Below are 23,139 nucleotides of genomic sequence, written 5' to 3'. Positions count from 1 at the left end.
TTTCATAATTTTGCACCTTACAATTTTGAAATTTATAACAAAAAAAAAAAAACACCCAATCTCTAGCGAATAGAAAATACAAGACAACTTCAAATCTCTAATTTTACAATACAAAAAAGTTCACACCACGTACACAATTTCACACAGTACTGTTACAACTTTTTTTACATATATTTGGTCCCATGAAGAGAAGCAACAGAATAAAAAAAAATGGCAAGGGCTTCAATACCTGAAGAGGAAATATTAAAAAATTGTCAATATGATGTATAAACATGCAAAATAGTTGTGGATTTTTATGTATAAACAAATGGGTTAAGTATTTCCTAAAACAAAGATTATGAATTACCTGGCATTAATCATAATCACTACCATAAAGTGTATTGCAATATGATAGAAGGAACATGTCGGACTTTGTAGAAATCTTCTCCCCCTTCTTCCACTTTATCCTTGAATGTCTTTATCTTTGTAACAACCTTCAGTTCTTGGAGGGTTGCAATGAACCTCAGTCCATCTGGAAGCTTTTTTAGCTGTCTGCATCTTTGTATCTCCAATCGCCGAAGACAAGGCATGGCTCCTTCACTCACCTTCCACTCCTCCAGAAAGTTCAGCTTCTTAAGGCTTAGAGACTCAAGTTTAGCAAAAGCTTGTCCACAGCAAAACATTTCCTTTCCTATGAAAGCCTCTTCATGTAATTCAAGCATACTTAGGTAAGGCAGTTTCGCAAGTGTTGGCATTGGATCTTCCTCAAGCATACACCTTCTCAACTTTATGTAAGCGAGATTTGAAGACAAGTAGTGGTACTCTGGTAACCTTCTTATCTCCGCATCTAAGCTCAACTTAGAAATGCTATCACAACTTGAAAGGAGGTGTGCCAAATGTCTTGGATCTATTCCTTCTTCATAATTGATGATAGACAAGGAATGAAGATATTTACTTTGGACGATGAGTGGATTCTTGCCCAACTCCTCCGTGTTAAAATCTTCAATATTGAAGGGCCCTCGAATTTCCAACTCTCTAATATTAGTCATGTTGATAAGATCCTTTATATAACAACTCTTGGTGTTGAAGTTGACAAGTGTTTGGAGGCTTCTCAATGTACCCAGCTTCAACTTTGTTTTACGATTACATTCCTCGGGGAGATATAGATGCCTTAGTTGCTGCATCCTCCATAACACGTTAGGTACATGCATAGAGTCTGAGCATCTGCCTTCTATTCTTAAATCCAATGTTTGCAAGCACCTTAAGTTGCCTAGAGATGATGGCAACTTTGCACTCATGAATTCCAAATCCCTTAGTCTCAAGAATCTTAAATGGATGAGTTTACCAATGTCATTGGGTAACATGCATCCTGCTTCTCCTCCACTTTCGTAATCTAAGACTCTAAGAAAATTAAAATTATTGAACATATATTTCCAAATTCCCCTCCTTTTAGTAACTATCACAATACCTATTAAAACTGCAACAAAGCAATCCAGTGCATTGAAACTTTCTTCTGATCTGCGGTTGTTGGTGTAGCTTTGGAATGGCAAAACCTTTTTCTCTTCCTCCCTCAGTAAAAACTTATCAAAGAACAAAAGTGATCGAAGGTGTGGACTTTTAATGCACTGTATCCAAAAAAATTTGTGTGCAGAAACTCTGCGAACCCTCCCAATAGTGGATAACTGGCACACATTTGACTGATCTGCAATATAGAGGAATTTTTGTTGTTTTGCCTTGGACAAGCAAACATCTCTCATTAGATCATGCATCTGAAAACTTCTTATCTTTAAGGTTGCAATGTCTCTTTCTCGTACTTGAATCATACATCTTTCTGCAAGCTCCAGCAAATGACCTTCAGCCACATCTTCCGCTTTTTGCCCTTCATCTCCTTCTTCTTGCTTTGATGAAACAATACCTTCGGCAACCCATAACTGAATCAATCTATCCGCAGGTATCTCATAATCTTCCGGATAGTGGCTTAAATAAAGAAAACATGGTCTTAAATAGGGAGGCAAATCATCATAACTTAATGCCAACACATCTCTTAGTACTTCACCTTTATCGTTATTCAAGTATGATTTCACATTTGCAGATACCTTCAGCCATTCAGTTAATGAAGGATACTTTGTAGCCAAAATTCCTCCCAATATAATGATGGCTAATGGAAGCCCTGCACAGTGTTTAACGATGTCCTCTCCCAACTCCTTCATTTTCGCATCAATTTTATAGCCTGTATAATACCAAAACAAAGTTTCAAAAAAAAATCAGTAATAACTTCAAAACCAGACTACAATTTAGTAATTAACCACAACATTGACATCTTAAACAATTTCAAATAGTTGGTGAAGCAGGATGCAATGCAAGTTACCCACAACATTACATTTTAGTAATTAACCACAATATTAACATACTCAAGAATTTCAAATAATTAGTGAAGCAGGATGCAATGCAAGTTGCCGATAGATTAACCACAATATTACCACCAATTTAACAATTTTAAAAGTTATTAAAAATAAATAAAATGGTTTTTGACAAGTGATTTCTTGCATGTGATTCACTTATACACTTAGTATATCAAATGTAAATTCCTACAATTGATTTACAATTCTCTACAAATGTGTTATGGTGTTATGATTTCTCCTCGTAATATGTATTTCGTAATGAATCATACGAATGAAAGTTAATTTAATTTAGTAAATCCTACAATTGATTTATGACATTGAAACACCTGGTTTTATAGTATTTTATTTGTACAAAAAATATCAAAATTTAACTAACTTCATGAAATTGCAATAATTATGCTAAAAGTTTACAGCTTTTATTATATTAATTTCTATTATCATATGTATTGCATGTGATTTTATATGTTTACTATTTGATTAAAATTTTAAAATATTTTATTTTTATCTGTGGTAATTAATGTAAAATAATATTTCTTGTATGAAATATTGAATATAATTAAAATATATAAACTTATTAATTCAAATATTATAATATAAAATTTTCAAATCATAACTAAAATATTCTTAACATATTCAACATATAATATAGTTTTATTTTATGTAATTAATACAAAAAACATTATTCAGCATAAAAACTAATGAATATAATTAACTCTATTTTTATCAAGTAATAACTCTATTTTTATTAATAAAATTAACTTACCTTCTTTTTACATCAATTTTTAACTGATAATAATTACAATTATCACAACTTTTTTCTATATTTTATGCTTAGAGTTACATTCAAGTAATAACTCTATTGAAGTAAAATAAATTATCTTAACTTCTAGTTTACTTCAATTTTTTAGATGTGAATTTAGTAATATGATCAAAAAAATTAATTGCTCATTTAAATTTATTTTTATAGATTTAATATTTAGATACTACTTTATATAAGTTTACCAAAATAAACTACAAATATGATCAAATTTATTATAAAAATTACAAAATTCATACAATAAATCAATTAACAAACTAGAAACAAATTAGGAAGAATGATGACTAAACATATATTAACTTTATTGAAGTGACATACACGTAGATGTGATGTAAGCAATTAATTAATTTTAAAATTTTAAAATTGAAATAAATTATAAAATTATTTTTAAAATTAATTATTCTTAAAATTTATAAAAATTATAAATATGTATTTTAATATTTTTAATTTAAAATAATTAATTAGTTACTGACGTACATGAAATGTCATGTGTATGTCTAAAATGGATGGCTAAAAAAATAAAATAAATAAATGGATGGCTCAAATGAATTTTTTGTAAAATTAGTGAACAAAATAAATTATTATGTAACTTTAAAATATAAAATTCTTTTTGCCAAAAAAAAATAGAATGTAGAGCAAATGTTGCAATATATATTAAGATAGAATAATTTTGCGATTATGAAATCAATAAACATATTACCTAGAGAATTTGATTGGGGGAAGGCAATCTTTTGAAATAGTTCCCAGCTCTGATTGTAGTCTAGTTCCTGCAACTCATAGAAGAAACCATTTTTGTCGGCGTGTGCAACTATCTCCTTGTTCCGAGAGGTGAGTAAGATCTTGCTTTTCGTCTCTCTTGCTGAAAATGCTGGTTTTAAGCTATCCCAAGCTTTGGTGTTCCAGATATCATCGAGTATCACCAAACATTTGTTTTCCTCCAAGAAACTAGATAACTTCACTGCTAATTTTTCAACCTTCATCTTCTTGTCAACTTCTGTTAAGATGTTGAGATCAGATAGAATGTCTTCCCAAATTTTTCTTATTTGACAGTTTTGAGAAACAAATGCCCAAGCCAAGTGCTCGAAATGACCAACAACTTGGCTTTGACGATATATTTTCTTGGCAAGAGTGGTCTTTCCCAGACCACCCATGCCACATATGGAGAGAACCTTGCATTCGCTTTCCTCATCGACAAGAACTGAGACCAGTTTCTCAATATCCTTATCCAATCCAACAACGTTATCATCCATAACATGAGGATAAGGCCGCCTTGCCTCCCGCCTTTCAGTTGAAGAACTTGGTCCTTCTCCATCAACACCTAACTTTGATACATCATACGTCTTCAATTGTCGAGTCAATACTTCGATTCTGGCTGTGATTTTCTCTATCTCTGACTTGATCTGGTGGAGGAGGCATCCCTCCTTAAGGAAACAAGCGGATCTTTTGATGCAATTTGAAAATCCGCCTTTCCTTTTGGAAGCAACTTTGAGGGCAAACATCTCGATCACATCTTCAGCATCGTAGGCCAACTCTCTGATCTCAACAACGCTGGTACGTATCACCTCATGATCAACTTTTCTTGCGTCTGCCACTTTCAAGAAGCTTTGCATCCATCTCAGCTCACTTGCTAGGCCCTCAACTTGTTCATCGACGCCCCACAAGGATGTGACTTCTTGAGTTAGCTCGCCGATTGCTTTGAGGGCAGAAGAAACAGCAGAGAAATCCATGAGAGAGCAATTTTTTTTTTTTTTTGTGACCAAAGAGAGTTGATATCTTGGAATTTTTGGTTTCAGGTACAATGATTATATGGTTAAAAGTTAAATTAAACCATACAATTCTTGCTTGTGGACACGGGTGCAGGTGATTCCCATGGAAGGATAAGAATACTGCACAAGGGAAGTTAGATTCTTATCCAATTGCTTTAGCAAGGAATCATAATTAATGGAAGCTAAAACAAGAACAACTAAATTTATTGAAACCAATCTTTTACTATTTTTATGTTTATGTTTATCAAATCCTTGCAGCATGTTTAAGTAAAGCACCAAAAAACGATATATATTGGCAAAAGACAACATTGTGCAATGTTTGAACTATAGATTCTTGCTTGTACAATAGGTTGAAGTGATTCTGATGACGTAACAAAGTACTTTGCAATGAAAATTGGATTCTTAACCCAATGCTTAGGCGACTGATTCTGAATAAAGAATAAATTGATATAATCAAATGCCTTTTTCTTTAATCATCCCTTGCTAAAAAATTGAGCAAAGAAGAAAAGGGGAGCCAATAATATTTGATCACCAATTAACTCGGATTGCCAAAATAGAGCTATTCTTTTCTCATGAAATGATACGAAAAATATACCCTTTTTTATTCATGTCTAAATATCTTAAAATCATTTAAACTTCAACGATTAAAATATATGTCTAAATAACGTTTCTGAAGTTATAATTGGTTTTGATTGCAGCATTCAAGAACAAGGATTAACCTTTTAACTTCTGTAGGCAATGAAGTTATAATTTTAAAAGTTGTAATGAAAAGCGAAGTTTAAGTAAACTGCATATATTTTCATTTAAATTTGACGAGAAATATGATGAGGGAAGAAAGAACAGAAATAATTATGGAAGGAAGAAGTAATCGGAGAAGAAGATGAGATCTTAGAGAAAGAAGAGTAGAAAATTCACGTGTAATTCCATCGTTGTCTCACCCTCCATGCTGATAGATTCATAAAGGGTGAATAACAGACAAATTTTGACAGACTGGCTGTTGGAACAATGAACAAAGATGAGGGAAACAGAACAGTTTCTTGAGCTTTAAGCCTCGAGACTTGCAGTGCAAACAATAACACAATCAAGCATTTAAGAACCAAATGAAACTAAGATTGAGAGAGTATTGGATGAACAATTCTTGAATGGATTTTTCATATATTTGAAAAATGGCATAATGCATGCCAATACATATACCAGACATAAGCTGGTCAATGAGATACAAAATCATCACCTAAACAATACCTACTACCACTAAATACATTGAAACTTGATAAAGTTAACTTGTACACTTTGTAAAGCTGATTTATCAGCTCAATCTTCACCTAATAACATCAAGTACATGAACTACTTAGTTCTAATCAACTAAATTACAAAACATCACTTGAAGAAACAAAAACAAAACAGCAGCTTGAACTTCAGCTGCAACTGCATGGCTCGGGCAGTTTCTGTTGCTCCATGTCAGCATGCAGGCCAGCTTCAACACTGGCAAACAGAAATGACTCGAAAATGCACCGTATCACTAGTACATCTACTCCCTCTCAACTCCCCGTTTTGACACTGATCTAACTACCCTCCCTTACACGCACTGTTTTCATTAAAAACCAATGTCAAAAATGTAGCGTTTTGACAACACAAAATTTAATAGAAATAAACAGAATTACAAAAATAGTAATCGTTATTTTATGGGTAGAATATCTGCTCTGTTCTTGTAGGATTCTTTGGACTTCACCTTATTTCATGCCTGCTTTATAGAAGAGAAAAATTCATCCTTAACGATTTTGTTTGATCTATTAAGATCCATAAACAAGAATATTTAGGAAAATGAAATCAAATCTTAGAACTAAAACAGATACTATCAACAACAAAATATGATTGTGTATTGATTCAATTTAAACAAATTTTGATACTTGTTAGAAATTTTAACAAAATATCTAACTAGATGTTTTAGGTTTCTACTTAGAAATTTTAATTTCATGTATCGTGTCACATTAGATATATTAGAAATGTCTAATTATATCCCTTAAAATTTTGATTATAGCCTATTGAGTCACATGAGCAGAAAACAGAAACTTTAAAGATAAATTTTGGGAAACATGAAAAAGAAAACGATGCGTAGTGACCCAAATACTTTGTGAGAAATGTTGTATATCAAAATAGCTTACAACATTACATATATTATATTTTAGAAATTTTGTATGCTAAAATAGATTTTATATCACCTTATATATTTTGATAGGAATTAAATACATTATATTTCATCAAAATAATTACCACTCAAATAAAAATAAATTTTGGTATAACAATATTTGATGGTATGAATCAAATTTTAATTTGCATATTCATACCAAATTCTTTGAAGGATGCCCAGCTTTCTATAGGGATACAAAACCTTTTTTAAGAAATATTCAAGTTTTTTTGAAGGGCACCAAAATTTCTAAACTGATATCAAAATTAATATTTTTAATTTAGTCTTTGTATTTTTAAAATTTTGAGATTTAGGTTAATCTAATCAAATGGTACTGATAAATATGTTAGATCAAATTCTGGTATTAATTATCTCATACTCCCTGTTCTTCAATTTGATAATATTTAATTTATATATTTTTAAAATTTTAAAATTTCAGTCTTAATTCAAACTATGACAGTTAAATCTATTATAAATAGTGTAGCTTTTTTAGTATTATTTGGAGATATCAACCTAACATACTGTTACACTTATATGTATGTTGTATGATATTTAAACAATAAAAATGTATAATGATAAATTTAACCTTTAACGTTTATATTTTTGACATTTTGGTCATCATTCTTTTTAATGAAAATATCAATCAAAATATTATTTTTAATGAAAATATCAATCAAAATATTAAATTTTTAGATATAAAAACCTACATGATAATTCATGCGTACTTGATTGTTATTATTTTTTAAATTATAAACTTTCAAGCTTTAGTCATTACCGTGGTTAAAACCTCTTCATTGTATATTTATAACATGCCTTGTTTTTGGCCTCTAATTCAAGTGGATATGATAGAAATACTCCCACTAGTCACATCAGATGCATCTTGGAGCCAGCTATATGCCATCGAGACTTGCATCATATGCCATCGAGAAGCCTTGATTGTAGATGTTGATAGATGCATTTGGTATCAGATGAAAGGCGAGTCGCTGACGACGGTGGCTACTGATATAAGAAAAATAATAATGAACTTTGACCAATGAATTTGGCATAAGCATAGCCACGAATCTACTTAAGCTGAATGATGTAGCCCATTTTGCCAGGCCCACTCAAAACAAGACCAACCAAATACTCATTACACCAGTCCAAAAATTAACCCAAATAACTGAGGCCCATTATCCAATTTTTCTCAAACCCATATCAGCCTAGAACTAAAAAACAAAAACAAAAAAACAACCCTAGCTTCCCTTCTTCAGCGCCGCAGCAGCCCCCGCACGTCGCGCACGTCGCCCCGCGCTTCAGGGCGTTCCACCTGCAACAAAACCACGAACAGCAAGCGAGAGGCAAAAAGGGCAGAAAATACGACAAAAATGTAAAAAGTGGGAGTTTTTGAGGGTTTATTTTTTCTGTTTTTTTCGACAATATAAGGCAAAAAAATTAAATGGGGGAGCGGGGGACAGTAAACAGAAAAAAGAGAGGAGCAAAGAAATAAAACCGAAGAAGAGGTTTTTTTTTCCCCCGAATCTGTTTCTTTTCTTATTAGCCATTTATATGCATATATATATATATATATATATAAAATAATAAAATAATAAAAGTATAGTATTAAAAAAGGAAGGAACGCTTACCTGAAGGCCGACGCTTATTCCTCCATCGCACTCGGAGGCCAGGCCGAAATCGGGGTTTAGAGCGACGGCGGCGGCGGCGGCTAAAATTTGGAACCCTAGCAGAGAAAGCTAGGGTTCATCAGTTTTGTTTTGAAGGAAATGCAAAAAAAGTTCTAGAAAAAAAAAATGTTGGTTTTTTATAGGCATGAAACGGCGTCGTTTGGGGCCTGAATCAGTGTCCCCAAAACGGCGTCGTATAGACCTATACCATGTGCGACCCGATCCGGCACTGAGGGATCCGCTTTTTTAAATGGTTTATTTTCGCATTAGACCCTCTGGATGTCCTTTCATTTCAATTTTGTTTTTTTTTTCAAATGTTGTAATTGTTGCCTCATATTTAGTTCCGATTTTAATCGGATCCTTGGTTAAACGACATCGTTTTCAATGATTGGGTTGGAGTGCCTGTACTTATGCGCTGAATTCCAGAAATAGTCCCTCTGGTATTCAATAGTTTTCAATTCGGTCATTTTTATGCTCATTTCGAAGTCGCCTCTGAGTTTTTGTTTTATTTTCAAAATTGTCCTTGTTTTTGCTTGTTTTTAATTTTATTAATATTATTATTTTTATTGTTGATATTAATGTTACTGTTAATATAATTATTAGTATCATTATTTGTACTTGTTTATGTGGTATTTTACCTGTGCACATGTATATTATTATTATTCTTATGTACAAACTGTATTATTTGTATATGTATATTATTATTTATATTATTACTTTTAAGTTTTGTATTACTATCATATATTGATATATAATTTTATTACATTTTTATTTATGTAAGTTTTATATTATAAATAATTTATATTACCATTTTGGAATTATTATACGATTGTTTTAAAATTCATTGAGTATTACCGTTTTAATCTTCATTATATATTCTTTTGTACATATATGTACATATATAAATACCTATTTTCTACATATATATACATAGATATTTCATTTCTTTTAAAAATCCTAATGTATTTAGTTCATTTCACATTTTGTATACTTGTATTTTATTATTTGCATGAAATTTCCACCCTATGTATTATTTATTTTAAAATTAATATATATATATATTTCTATGCTTCATTTTTTTTTACTCGTATATCATTTTTAACATTTCATTAATTTCTACCCAAATTCTTAAAAAAGAGATTTTTTTTTTATAAAGGCAATATTTCGTATTTGGGAAATTCGAGAAATTATGCCCTAACTTACTGGATTTCGATTTTTCTCCTTTAACCCAAATAATCGAATATCCTTTTGAAATTAAAATGCACGAGTTTGGAAAATCAAAGGACAAGCTTGTTCTCGAGGGTTTAAAATGTCGTGTCCTAACATACTGGATGTGACATTTTATTACTCTGGGACAAGAAGGTCTTTAGCATCCGTTTCGATTTATCTAAGAATCTTTTACAAAATTAACATTAATAAAAAGGGGAGGATCATAAATTTCTAAATTCTTCACAGATTTTCGACTTTCGACATCAAGACATTAATTAATCAATTAGGTACCAATTTTGGGCGTTTCGAGGGTGCTAACCCTTCCTCTTACGTAACTGACTCCCGAACCTATTTTTTTTAAATTCATAGACCAAAATCGTTTTTAGGTGATCCGATTACACCTCGAAAAAATCGGTGGCGACTCCCGTATTATTTTTTTTTTAAATCCAAGTTGATCCCGTTTTCACAAAAAGTGGTGTCGACAAATGAGTTTGTATGGGAGTTCATTGTATTGCTTGTATCAATATTTATAATTGAACTAAATCTAAATCAGCCTGCACGTTAATACGTATTTTAAATTTATCAATTTTGATTATATGAAATTATAGAAAATATGTTAGATAGAATTTAAATAAAATTTTAAAAAAAATAGTTGGTTTACTTTTAAAGTGAATGAAGATTAATAATATAAATTATTAGTGTTTTTCTTTTTTCATCATTAACCATTATCTATTAAGATCGGATAAGGAGATCCACAAACAAGAATATTCAGGAAAATGAAATCAAATAGCTAGAATTAAAAAAAAAAAACAATCCAATTAAAGATTCAAATATATATATATATAGTATTAGGTATTATATTGAACATTTTATGAAAGTACATGTATCAAATATGTATTACCCTGATTTTTAAAGATATGTAAGGTTATTTTAATAATTTCATTAATTGAATTAATATTAAATTGATTTATGACACTAATTCAATCACACATTTAAATAATAGAGTAGATTTTAACACATTTGTATATTTTTATCAAAACCATTTTTTTTATATAATGTATTTTAATTATTTTATGTTCTCTTCGTGTTCATCATGTTAGTACTATAAATTTCTTAACATTAGTTAATCATTTTATGTATAGTTTGTTATATTCTTTTACACATGTCGTGTTAATGATATTTTAAGTATTTGGTCATATTTTATAAGGGATAAGTCTCAAAATTATACATGAATTTTAATTTAATGTGCAATTGTATGCATAAAATTTAAATTGGTGCAATTATGCATGCAAAACTATAATTGTGGTTCAAATGTATACTTGAAACTTTAATTTTGATTTAGTTGTAAATATTTAAAGAAATAAATCAATCAATTTATTTTATATTGGATAAATATAATTATTTATATATGAAATGTATAAACATAAAATGATGTTATATCAATAATTGTGTTAATAATTTACAAGAATTAGATAAAATCAAAATTTTATATATAAAATTACACAAAATCAAAGTTCATGTATATAATTAGACATTAAATTATAGTTGATGTCAATATTTTACAAAGCTTGTTTTATTTTTAAATTATTTTCCAAAGATTGTCACTTTGATACAATTTAGAGGAATAATTTGGTTTTGGAATTGGGTTTCAATTTTATCTTAGATTTTATATAACAAAATGTGTTTGTAATAGTTTTATGTGTGTAGTTCATTTTATATAAATTCTTGGGGCAATTTATGTCATTTACATGCTATCTTTTGTGATGTATCAAAATCATTTTATTTTTTAACAATCTTACCTGAACAACATATATAGAAAATACAAGACAATTTCGAATCTCCAACTACACAATTCCACACAGTACAGTTACAACTCTTTCATATATTTGGTCCCATGAAGAGCAGCAGCAGGATAAATAATATGGCAATAACTTCTACACCTGAAGAGGAAGAGTTAAAAAATGTGAATATCATATGAAGTAGTTGTAGAATCTTGAAATAAAAGTTCAAAAATTGCATCTGCTGATTATCACGAACCTCCTTAACACCTTATTGAAAATATTTTCTAGCTCTTTTAATTCAAATGACAAATCTTGTGGGAATATGAGACATTGTCAAAAAAAAAAGAAACAGAGGATAAGAACCGAAACTAGGATCTTCTCTAAATAATTATCTGCCTGGCAAAGAATCTAAACATGCCAAATAGTTTTGGATTTTTATATATAAACAGAAGGGTTAAGTATTCCCTAAAACAAAGATTATGAATTACCTGGCATTAATCATGATTACTACCACTCGCAATTTTGGAATATGATAGAAGGAACATGTCGGACTTTGCAGAAATCTTCTCCCCCTTCCTCCCCTTTATCTTTGAATGTCTTTGGCATTGATTCAATCTTCAGTTCTTGGAGGTTTGCAATGAACCTCAGTCCATCTGGAAGCATTTTTAGCTGTCTGCAGTTTTCTATCTCCAATCGCCGAAGACAAGGCATGGCTCCTTCACTCAACTTCCACTCCTCCAGAAAGTTCAGCCACCTAAGGCTTAGATACTCAAGTTTAGCAAAAGCTTGCCCGGAGCAAAACATTTCCTTTCCTATGAAAGCCTTTTCATGTAATTCAAGCATACTTAGGTAAGGCAGTTCCGCAAGTGTTGGCATTGGATCTTCCTCAAGCTTGCACCTTCTCAACTTTATGTAAGCGAGATTTGAAGACAAGTAATGGTACTCTGGTAACCTTCTTATCTCCACATCTAAGCTCAACTTAGAAATGTTTTCGCAACTCAAAAGGAGGTGTGCCAAATGTCTTGGATCGATTATTCCTTCCTCATTGATAATAGACAGGGAATGAAGATATTTGCTTTGGATGATAGGTGGATTCTTGTCCAACTCCTTCGTGTTACAATCTTCAATATTGAAGGGCCCTCGAATCTCCAACTCTCTAATACTTGTCATGTTGATAAGATCCTTTACATAACAATTCTTGGTGTTGAAGTTGACAAGTGTTTGGAGGTTTCTCAATGTACCCAGCTTCAGCTTTGTTTTACGATTACATTCCTCGGGGAGATATAGATGCCTTAGTTGCTGCATCCTCCATAACACGTTAGGTACATGAATAGGGTTGAAGCATAAGCTTTCAATTCTTAAATCCAGTGTTTGCAAGCACCTTAAGTTGCCTAGAGATGATGGCAACTTTGTACATAAAAATTTCAGACCCCTCAATCCCAAGAATCTTAAATGGATGAGTTTACCAATGTCATTGGGTAACTTGCATCCTCCATCTCCTCCTCCTTCGTAATACAACACTCTAAGAAAATTAAAATTATTGAACATATATTTCCAAATTCCCCTTATTTTAGTAACTATCACACTAATTATTAAAACTCCAACAAAGCAATCCAGTGCATTGACACTTTCTTCTCTGCGGTTCTCGAAGTAGCTTATCATTGTCAATGGCAAAATATTTTCCCATTCTTCGTTCGGTAAAAGCTCATCGAAAAGCAAAAGTGATCGAAGACGTGGACTTTTAATGCACTGTATCCAAAAAATTTGTGAGCAGAAACTCTGCGAACCCTCCCAATAGTGGATAACTGGCACTCATTTGAGTGATCTGCAATATAGAGGAATTTTTGTTGTTTTGCCTTGGACAAGCAAACATCTCTCATTAGATCATGCATCTGAAAACTTCTTATCTTTAAGGTTGCAATGTCTCTTTCTCGTACTTGAATCATACATCTTTCTGCAAGCTCCAGCAAATAACCTTCAGCCACATCTTCCGCTATTTGCCCTTCATCTCCCTCTTCTTGCTTTGATGAAACAATACCTTCGGCAACCCATAACTGAATCAATCTATCCGCAGGTATCTCATAATCTTCCGGAAAGTGGCTTAAATAAAGAAAACATGGTCTTAAATAGGGAGGCAAATCATCAAAACTTAATGCCAACACATCTCTTAGTACTTCACCTTTATCGTTGTTCAAGTACGATTTCACATTTGCAGATACCTTCAGCCATTCAGTTAATGAAGGATACCTTGTAGCCAAAATTCCTCCCAATATAATGATGGCTAATGGAAGCCCTGCACAGTGTTTAACCATGTCCTCTCCCAACTCCTGCATTTTCGCATCAATTTTATAGCCTGTAGAATACCAAAACAAAGTTTCAAAAAAATCAGTGATAACTTCAAAACCAGACTACAGTTTAGTAATTAACCACACAACATTGACATCTTAAACAGTTTCAAATAATTAGTGAAGCAGGATGCAATGCAAGTTACCCACAACAATTTTAGGAATTAAAAAAAAAGTTTTTACACACATAGTATGTCAAATGTAAATTCTTAATACAACGCCACTTGAGCCTATTGATTGTAGTAAAATGAGAAATTAGAAAGTTTTATTGTACTATGTTTTAAGGCTTTATTTTAGTACGAGAAATTAGAAAGTAGATAAATTAAAAATATTATGAGCAGCAATCATAATCCAAGCTTTTATATAAACAAATTATAAACACAAATTATAAAAATATTTTATAATTAGAGTTTTATTCAAATAATAATTTTATTTTAAAATTAGCACAATTTTTAATTAATAATTCTAAATTAAATTATAATTATTTAATCTAAAAGTTGGTGCTTCTTTTTTTACTACAAGTGTTATGCTTGCTCCTCGTATCATTCTTTAATGAATCAAGATTTTGATATTAATGAAAGTTAATTTAATAATTCCCTATAATTGATTTATAATATTAAATCAACTAACTTTATAGAATTTTTTTAACAAAAAAATAGAATGTAGAGTAAACATTGCAATATATATTAAGACAAGAATAATTTTGCAATTATGAAATCAATAAACATATTACCTGGAGAATTTGTTGGGGGAAAGGCAATCTTTTGAAATAATTCCCAGCTTTGTTTGTAGTTTAGATACTGCAACTCATATAGGAAACCTTTGCTGTCAGCATGTGAAACTATCTCTTTGTTCCGAGAGGTGAGTAATATCTTGCTTCTCGTCTCCCTTGCTGAAAATGCTGGTTTTAAGCTATCCCAAGACTCGGTGTTCCAAATATCATCGAGTATCACCAAACATTTGTTTTCCTCCAAGAAACTAGATAACTTCTCTGCTAATTTTTCAACCTTCATCTTCTTGTCAACTTCTGTTAAGATATTGAGATCAGATAAAATGTCTTCCCAAATTTTTCTTATTTGACAGTTTTGCGAAACAAATGCCCAAGCCAAGTGCTCGAAATGACCAACAACTTGGCTTTGACGATATATTTTCTTGGCAAGAGTGGTCTTTCCCAGACCACCCATGCCACATATGGAGAGAACCTTGCATTCGCTTTCCTCATCGATAAGAACTGAGACCAGTTTCTCAATATCCTTACCCAATCCAACAATGTTATCATCCATAACGAGAGGATAAGGCCGCCTTGCCTCCCGCCTTTCAGTTGAAGAATTTGGTCCTTCTCCATCAACACCTAACTTTGATACATCATACGTCTTCAATTGTCGAGTCAATACTTTGATTCTGGCTGTGATTTTCTCTATCTCTGACTTGATCTGGTGGAGCAGGCATCCCTCCTTGAGGAAACAAGCGGATCTCTTGATGCAATTTGAAAATCCACCTTTCCTTTTGGAAGCAATTTTGAGGGAAAACGTCTCGATCACATCTTCAGCATCGTAGGCCAACTCTCTGATCTCAACAACGCTGATACGTATCACCTCATGATCAACTTTTCTTGCGTCTGCCACTTTCAGGAAGCTTTGCATCCATCTCAGCTCACTTGCTAAGCCCTCAATTTGTTCATCGACGCCCCACAAGGATGTAACTTCTTGTGTTAGCTTGTCGATTGTTCCGAGAGCAAAAGACACAGCAGAGAAATCCATAGATTGTTCTGAAAATTAATTTCTCAAAATGTAATATTTCTATAATTTCAATTCTAGCGAGCGTGAAAAGAAAAAAGAAAGACTTTATTGTGAAGTGTGGAAAGAAGTAGTAACAGCCAGCCTTATCTAACTGGAAACCAAGTTGGAGGAAGAGTGAGTAATTTTATTTAGGTCATATTGTGCTACTAGTCCATATATTTTGCGAAATTTGTGGATTTAATCCTTCTAATTTGACTTTTTCAAAATTGAGACTTTAGGTCGATTTTGTCAAACGGTACTAATTACATATGTTAGATCAAAATTTTCTATTAATCTCATACCATGCATAGGTTGTGAATTAAGTCCTTAATTCTCCAATTTAATACTTCTCAATCCATAGAGTTTTAAATTTTAAATTTTAATCTTGATTCAAACTATCAGTTAAACCCATTTTCTTAAATAACATGACTTTTTAGCATTACTTATACACAGACTATAAGCAAAATTTGACCTTTAATTGTGAAGTTGTATAACTTCCATATATTTTTATTTCCCATCTCCATAAATCATTCGCTTAATATATATATATATATATATATATATATATATATATAAAGTAGGCAATTCTTTATAGGAATCCTCCAATTGTTAGGACTTTCAAAAAAAAAAAAAAAAGAACGAATTATTCCAAATCCATTTTTTTTTAAATTGAACTTTATATTTATGGTAATGCGTTGGCAACTTTTACACTAATATTGAAGAAGAACAAAGTGGGTTTAAAAATCCCTTTTTATGCCCTTGTTTGTAACCATGGGATGGGAAGGCGCGCATAGCTATTAGTTTAGAATATTTGGTTCTCTTCAAGGCACTTGAAACACTTGGAGTGAATCACGGTATATATTTTGCATTTCTTCATGTGAACCACTTGCTCCACTTGAACTCTCACCACATATAATATTAAATATTTTAATTAGTGAAGATTATTTAGCAAAATAGATGGAATTAGAAATTAATTAGGGAAGTGGTTGAAGTAGGCACTTGAAGCACCCGAAGTAGGCACACTTTTCACTATGTTGTCTAATTTGTGCAATAGTGGGATTGGCCCTCAATGGAGCTGATTCTGTGTCATTCTCTACCACATTCCACAAGTCATGTGCTTGTAGGTAAGTCTTCATCTTTACTACTCAAATGTAGTAGTTTTCACCAGCAAAAACAGGTAGTGGTGGTGGTGTAAAACTCATTTTGCACCAACAATAAAAACAACAGCCTCAGTCTCTTTTTCTTCAAGGTTTCTCACAAAAACAACTATCAACAATAAAGGCCCTCAATGATGACAGGCTCTGTATACCATTTGTTGGTATAGCTCCAAGTGTCACGAGCTGATAACCAAAGTTATCCAAGTGATAGTCATTTAACTGAGGTGAAAGTACCTACAAAGAACTAAGGATATTTTTCTAGTTTATGGAGAAGTTGAGTTTCGTGTCGAAATTTAAATAGATGATAATAATTATTGTAGTAGAGGAATTATCTTAAAATAAAAGTATAATATTAAATTCTAAATATACAAAAGTACCGTACTTGAAATATATTTTATTATCATTGAAACATAGGAGCCAAGAGCTCCAATAAAACATACATAACATCACGAGACACACTCAAAAGAGCTAAACTTGTACTACATCTACAAGTCCATAATACATACACTAAAAAAACACAACACGAGGATATGTGCCTCTAACAATCTTAATTAAAAGGCGCTTTCCTTTCTTATATAACAAAACCCTAAATCGTAATTTATTTTACACCATTCCTTACATCAGAAACACATTCACATGCCCGCATACAATAATTCTTCAATATTAAACTTTAAAATCCTAAACACTCGTTCACTCCATCACCGATTCTTCCATACAACACCGACAACAATCGGGCTTCGTTATTACATCCACGATGTGCAAACAAATGCCCTTATCTTTCTTTCGCACTAATTTTTGTTTTAACTTCTTTCACATCCTCCTTTAACTCTTTTATTTCCCTTTTCAAGTCCCTCAATTCTTCCATAATTTCAATTTGGTCCTTATTGATCTTATACATGTTCTCTTCCAAGCTACGTACACTCCATATGCTGTATCCCACCGGTTTTATCATCAATGTTTAACATACGTGCTAAATTTTCAGGCAATTTAGCCATCTCTTTTTTTTATCCCTTCCATGTCATTTTCCTTCTCTTTCAATTTGATCCTGTCTGCGATTTCCCTTGTGGTTTCATCCAATGTTTCTCCTAATTTTTTGAATATGGACTAAAAAGTAAATTTCTTAATGTCGTTGTGCTTACTTAGAAGAAAATATTTAAAACGAGACTAATTCTTCAATAACTGTTGCTACCTGTCTTGTAGACCCGAAGGCCCACAAAAAAGGACAAAAATAAATTGGTTGGTTGGCATGTGAATAATAAATTGGTTGGTTGGCATGTGAATAATAAATTGGTTGGTTGGTTGGTAAGATTATTTAATCTATAAAAGATAATTAAATTTATTTTACCTTAATTACACCAAAAAGGACAAAAATAAATTGGTTGGTTGGCATGTGAATAATAAATTGGTTGGTTGGCATGTGAAAAATATCTAGTTGCAAATTTGAGATTTTTCATGAGTTACATAGAACAAGAAATACTCTATCCTATGTGTTTTATCATCAATGTTGCTTAACGTCGTGCTAATTTTTCAGGCAATTTAGCCATCTCTACTTTTACTCCTTCCATGTCATTTTGCTTTTCTTTCAATTTGATGCTGTTTGTGATTTCCCTTGTGGTTTCATCCAATGCCTCTCTTAATTTTTTTGAATATATTTAAAAATTTTAATAATTTGGTGGATATGAATAAATTTAGCCATTTAATTGTTTGTGTTCTTAAAATCCACCTGTGCCTGCTAAAATGTAGGGGACGAATTCACCATAGCCAAGGCCTAAGTCTCTGTAACTTGATTGGGTAATTCCTTGAATTTGAGATCATATTTTCTTGTTTCTAATGATTTTAAACATAGAAAAACAAAGCAATGGTTAATAACAAAAGTAAGCAGGCAAGAAATCCAATGAACTTCTAAAACAGGGTAACAAATATTAATAACAAATATTTAGTCTTTGATCTTAATAATTTCTTTTAATTTAATCCTTGAACTTGAATTCTATTAAAGAACCATGTCATCATTTGAAATTTTTAATTTTTAATTTTTTTTAAAATTCCAAGATGTAGCATAGACCATTGCTCAAGGACTAAATTAGGAAAAACTATCAAATTTCAGGATAAATTTAGACAAAAAATTCAATGGCTGAAGTAGATAAATTACCAATGAGGGGTGGCGACAAGGGGTAGGCAAGACCTTCGTCCCCTAAAATGGTAATTTATGCTTTGAGTCTCCTTGAAAGTTGTAATTTTACATGTTAAATTGCATATTAACCTCCAAAATAATAAAAATTTGATCTAATCCCTTTAAAAAATGTAAAATTATAAATCAATATAATTAAATTACATTTTAACTTTAATAAATATATATATTTCAAAACTAAATTGTAAAAACCTTTTTCAACTTCGTTACTATTTCTAAATTTAGATAATTAAATATTATTTTATTCCTAAATATTAGCAATTAAAAACAATTGATTAGTGCATACTTTATTACTTTCTGCTGCACTGATGCGTTCGCTTCATTCAAAAAATAAATTTTTATTTTAACAGTTAATAATTAGTTGACGTGGCAAGTGAGTAATCTAATCTCTTTAATTTCACTCACTTTTATTATTTATTACCTAATAAAAATATCATTTTATAATTAATAAAAATTTCAAGTTATTTTATAAAAAACCGCTCAATGAGAATTAAATTCTAGCCGACACCTTTTTATAATCAAATACGACAATATCCAGTTATGCTATTCGTAATATAATATCTCTATTTCCCCTCAAATCGTTGTCCTCCACGTACGTGTTCTGTCACGGAATACTCGTGACAGGCAGTGATTTAATCAACAAAATAAAATAAGAGATAAAACCCAGTTATTCCAAAGATGAAATTTCAACGAAGATATACACCCCGCGTTTGAAGCTTTCATAGAAGTTTGCCACCTTTTTTCCAGCATCACTCACTCAGCCAAAAACAGTTCACAAAATCACCTTGTTTATTACTTCGAACCGCTCACCCTGAAAATGTCGTCCACGGAGGAAGGAGGCGGCGCCGTCGGAGCAGTTTCCACTGATCAAACAATCATCAACAACAACACCAACAACGATTCCGTGAGCATTGATATGCGGTGCACGGACGTCCCTCTCAGCAATGGCGAATTAGCGAATCTCCACTCATTAGACAAAGCTTTGGACGGCAGCCAACCCAACCTCACAGCCAGTCCATTGATACGAAAAGTCCCATCAACCCTTCGCCGTACCGAAGCTTTCATGAAGTATTTCAAGCCGAAAGTGATCTCAATCGGCTCACTCCACCACGATCATCCCACCCTCCATGAATCCAAGGAGCTCAAGCTCAAATTAGTAGCACATTTCGTCAAAAACATTGGCGTCGATAAGGATTCCTTATACGGAAACATGAAGAAAGAGATCGATGGCTTGAGGAAATGCTATGATCCAAAGGAATTAGTGAAGTATAGCAACGATAACGAGAAACTGGCTTGGATGTTCTTCGTTGACGGTTGCGCAATTTTACAAGCAATTTATATGCGTTACGGTACTTATGATGATCATTATGCTGTTTATGGCCAATTGTTTATTAAAAACGATTTGCTGACATTTGTGTACTTGGATCTGTTATTGTTGGAGAACCAAATACCTTTTCGTGTTCTTGAATTGCTTATAAGCTCGAGCGATGGCGAACAGCTCATGAATGCAATCATAAGGTTCATCGACGACACTGTTATCACCCCAGCCAAGGACAGGTAATTTAAGGAATTTTAAAAAGGATCATTTTGTGGAGTGTATAAATGCTAAAAAGTTTTTACAGATTGAATAGATTAGATTTTCATTTCAGGTGGATTAGTTCATTCGATTAAATTATATAAAATTTTGAAAATATTAAAGATATATCTAAAATATAAAGAAAACCGATTCTGCCTCTTGGTTCAATTGGTCTAATTTCTTATTCTGCACTAGTATTTTGCTCAATTTTCTCTCCGATAGCCCAATTGATAAGCTTAGTCTGACGGTTAAAATTTTTCCATGTATTAAATTATAGGTTCATCATTTTTTAAAAAGATCTAGAATAATTTTTTTTCATTTTCAGGGGCTTTAAGTGTAATTTTATTATAAATAAATTTATAATTTAATCATTTTTAAAGGGATTAAAGTGTAATTTTCTATTTTTGGGAATCACTTTTTCTACTAAGTCATCTATAGTCCTGCCCAATTAAAAGAAGACACATCATCTTTGATTTGGAAGTTTGGTTCAAATGTACATATGATATGAAAAAATGATGTTTTAATTAATCAGGAATCATAAATGATACGGTGAAAAGAAGCACAAAGCTATGTCATGCTTACAAAATGGAGTACATGAGTTAAATAATAAATAGAAGAGGATGAAAGAGTGCATGAATTGTCGAAAACATGATGGCCACTTGAATTACGGGTGAGAATACAGGGAGCAAAATGGCACCATTTTGTTTAAAATTAGACCCTAAACACTAAATTATAAACCCTAAGCCCCTAAGCCCTAAATCATAAATACTAAACCATAAACCTTAAGCCTTAAACACTAAACCATGAACCTACGCCTTAAACCGTAAACACTAAACTCTTAACACTAAATCATAAACCCTAAACCTTAAACCCGAAACAATAAACCTACACCCTACACCCTAAATATATATATTGCAAGCGACAAAAGTAATTAAAAAAGAATCTTATTGCTTATCTAAACCCTAAAATAAATTGATTTTTTGTCATTTTATCAAAAACCCTAACCCTTAAACCCTAATAGCCTAATGCCTAAAACCATGAATAGTACTAAGACCTAACTATACAATAATAAACCCCAAACTCTAAACTCTAAACTATAAACCCTAAACTCAAAACTCTAATCCCAAAATAATAAACATTATATCATAAATCTTAAAACCCTAAACCATAGACATTAAACCAAAATAAAATGATTTTTTGTGGCACTTTTGATAAAAACGCCGCTAATGCCACTAAAGCTCAACAATGTTTTCTCAACATTTTTGCGGCATTTTACGAAAAGCTCCTATAATGCTCGCTAAAGAACATGATCTTTAGCGGCCTTTTTGTCTAAGTGCGCTTAAAGAACATGACCTTTAGCGGCGTTTATTTTTGTAAACGCTGCAAATGTTAGCGACGTTGTCGTTAGCGGCATTTTTTGCGGCGCTTGTGGAAGCTCCGCAAACACATTTAGTGGCGCTAAAAAGTGCCGCTACGGCCTGAAAAAACGCCGCTAAAAACCTGTTTTGGTGTAGTGTATATATAACTTTGGCCTATACTTTATTTAATAATTAAAGTCCAATAAACCATAGCCAAATTATATCAATTTTATTAAGCTATTATGATAGTAAATAATATGTAATTACTCTTATTATATATATGATCTCCTACTTCTTGCTTTGATGAAACAATACCTTCGGCAACCCATAACTAAATCAATCTATCCATAGGTATGTCATAATCCTCCGGAAATTGGCTTAAATAAAGGAAACATGGTTTTAAATAGGGAGGCAGATCATCATAACTTAATGCTAACACATCTCTTAGAACTTCACCTTTATCGTTCTTCATGTATGATTTCACATTTGCAGATACCATCCGCCATTCAGTTAATGAAGGATACTCTGAAGAGCATTTAACAAGAACCTCGCAAGAACACTAAGAGGGCTTATATCGGGATGCTCTTTTGAGCTATGGTATGTCCGCAACATATGCAGGAACACTACCACTTCGAGAAACAGAACCCTGTATCCAATTGAATTTCATTCATTCAAACGGGATTTAACATTTATCAGGTATTTTCCAAATATGCAATCAGATTTCATATGCATGACCAATACAGAATTCACATATAAATCATTCAAACCAATTCAAACATATAATTACACAATTAAGTTACACAAACTTACCTGGACAATATTCGTAAGTTGTAATCTACTAATTCATTACTTTTTCCTTTCCTCGATCCAATTTTTTATTTTGTCTATCCGGATCTATACAAGTAAATTTAACTAAATTTAATATAATTTCGTACTC

At 31.9% G+C, this 23,139-nt stretch overlaps 3 protein-coding genes and 1 long non-coding RNA gene across 4 annotated transcripts; 1 reads left to right on the top strand and 3 right to left on the bottom strand.

Moving 5' to 3' along the window:
* On the bottom strand, positions 1-5,018 carry LOC105761298 (probable disease resistance protein At1g58602). The gene is made up of 3 exons (XM_052623381.1): positions 3,899-5,018; positions 347-2,209; positions 1-229 (listed from the first exon to the last, which is right to left on the bottom strand). Exons 1-2 carry the CDS (start codon positions 4,923-4,925, stop codon positions 366-368), a joined length of 2,871 nt encoding a protein of 956 aa, XP_052479341.1. The 5' UTR covers positions 4,926-5,018; the 3' UTR covers positions 1-229; positions 347-365.
* A 2,902-nt stretch (positions 5,019-7,920) lies between these two features.
* Positions 7,921-8,921, bottom strand: LOC105761299 (uncharacterized). Its single transcript, XR_001123677.2, has 2 exons — positions 8,772-8,921; positions 7,921-8,455 (listed from the first exon to the last, which is right to left on the bottom strand). It is a non-coding gene; the product is annotated as an uncharacterized LOC105761299 (long non-coding RNA).
* Positions 8,922-11,775: 2,854 nt separating this feature from the next.
* Positions 11,776-16,009, bottom strand: LOC105761293 (probable disease resistance protein RF9). The gene is given in 4 exon segments (XM_052623380.1): positions 11,776-11,959; positions 12,289-13,560; positions 13,563-14,153; positions 14,879-16,009. Coding segments are annotated over 3 exon segments (2,871 nt in total). The 5' UTR covers positions 15,906-16,009; the 3' UTR covers positions 11,776-11,959; positions 12,289-12,307.
* A 3,851-nt stretch (positions 16,010-19,860) lies between these two features.
* Positions 19,861-22,912, top strand: LOC128034653 (UPF0481 protein At3g47200-like). Its single transcript, XM_052623382.1, has 2 exons — positions 19,861-20,825; positions 22,695-22,912. Exons 1-2 carry the CDS (start codon positions 20,086-20,088, stop codon positions 22,714-22,716), a joined length of 762 nt encoding a protein of 253 aa, XP_052479342.1. The 5' UTR covers positions 19,861-20,085; the 3' UTR covers positions 22,717-22,912.
* Positions 22,913-23,139: the final 227 nt, after the last annotated feature.

The sequence above is a fragment of the Gossypium raimondii genome, chromosome 11 (assembly GCF_025698545.1).
Source record: "Gossypium raimondii isolate GPD5lz chromosome 11, ASM2569854v1, whole genome shotgun sequence".
In the NCBI taxonomy this organism is placed as follows: Eukaryota; Viridiplantae; Streptophyta; class Magnoliopsida; order Malvales; family Malvaceae; genus Gossypium; species Gossypium raimondii.
The sequence above is the reverse complement of the archived record's forward strand: the minus strand, read 5'-3'. Positions and strand labels throughout refer to the sequence as shown.

Excerpts from the sequence above, each read along its gene's own strand:
- LOC105761298 (XM_052623381.1), bottom strand. The coding sequence starts at position 4,925 with ATGGATTTCTCTGCTGTTTCTTCTGCCCTCAAAGCAATCGGCGAGCTA. Across the intron at positions 2,210-3,898 it reads CCCCCAATCAAATTCTCTAG|GCTATAAAATTGATGCGAAA; the intron begins GTAATATGTTTA and ends GGTATTATACAG.
- LOC128034653 (XM_052623382.1), top strand. The coding sequence starts at position 20,086 with ATGTCGTCCACGGAGGAAGGAGGCGGCGCCGTCGGAGCAGTTTCCACT. Across the intron at positions 20,826-22,694 it reads ATCACCCCAGCCAAGGACAG|ATACCATCCGCCATTCAGTT; the intron begins GTAATTTAAGGA and ends TCACATTTGCAG.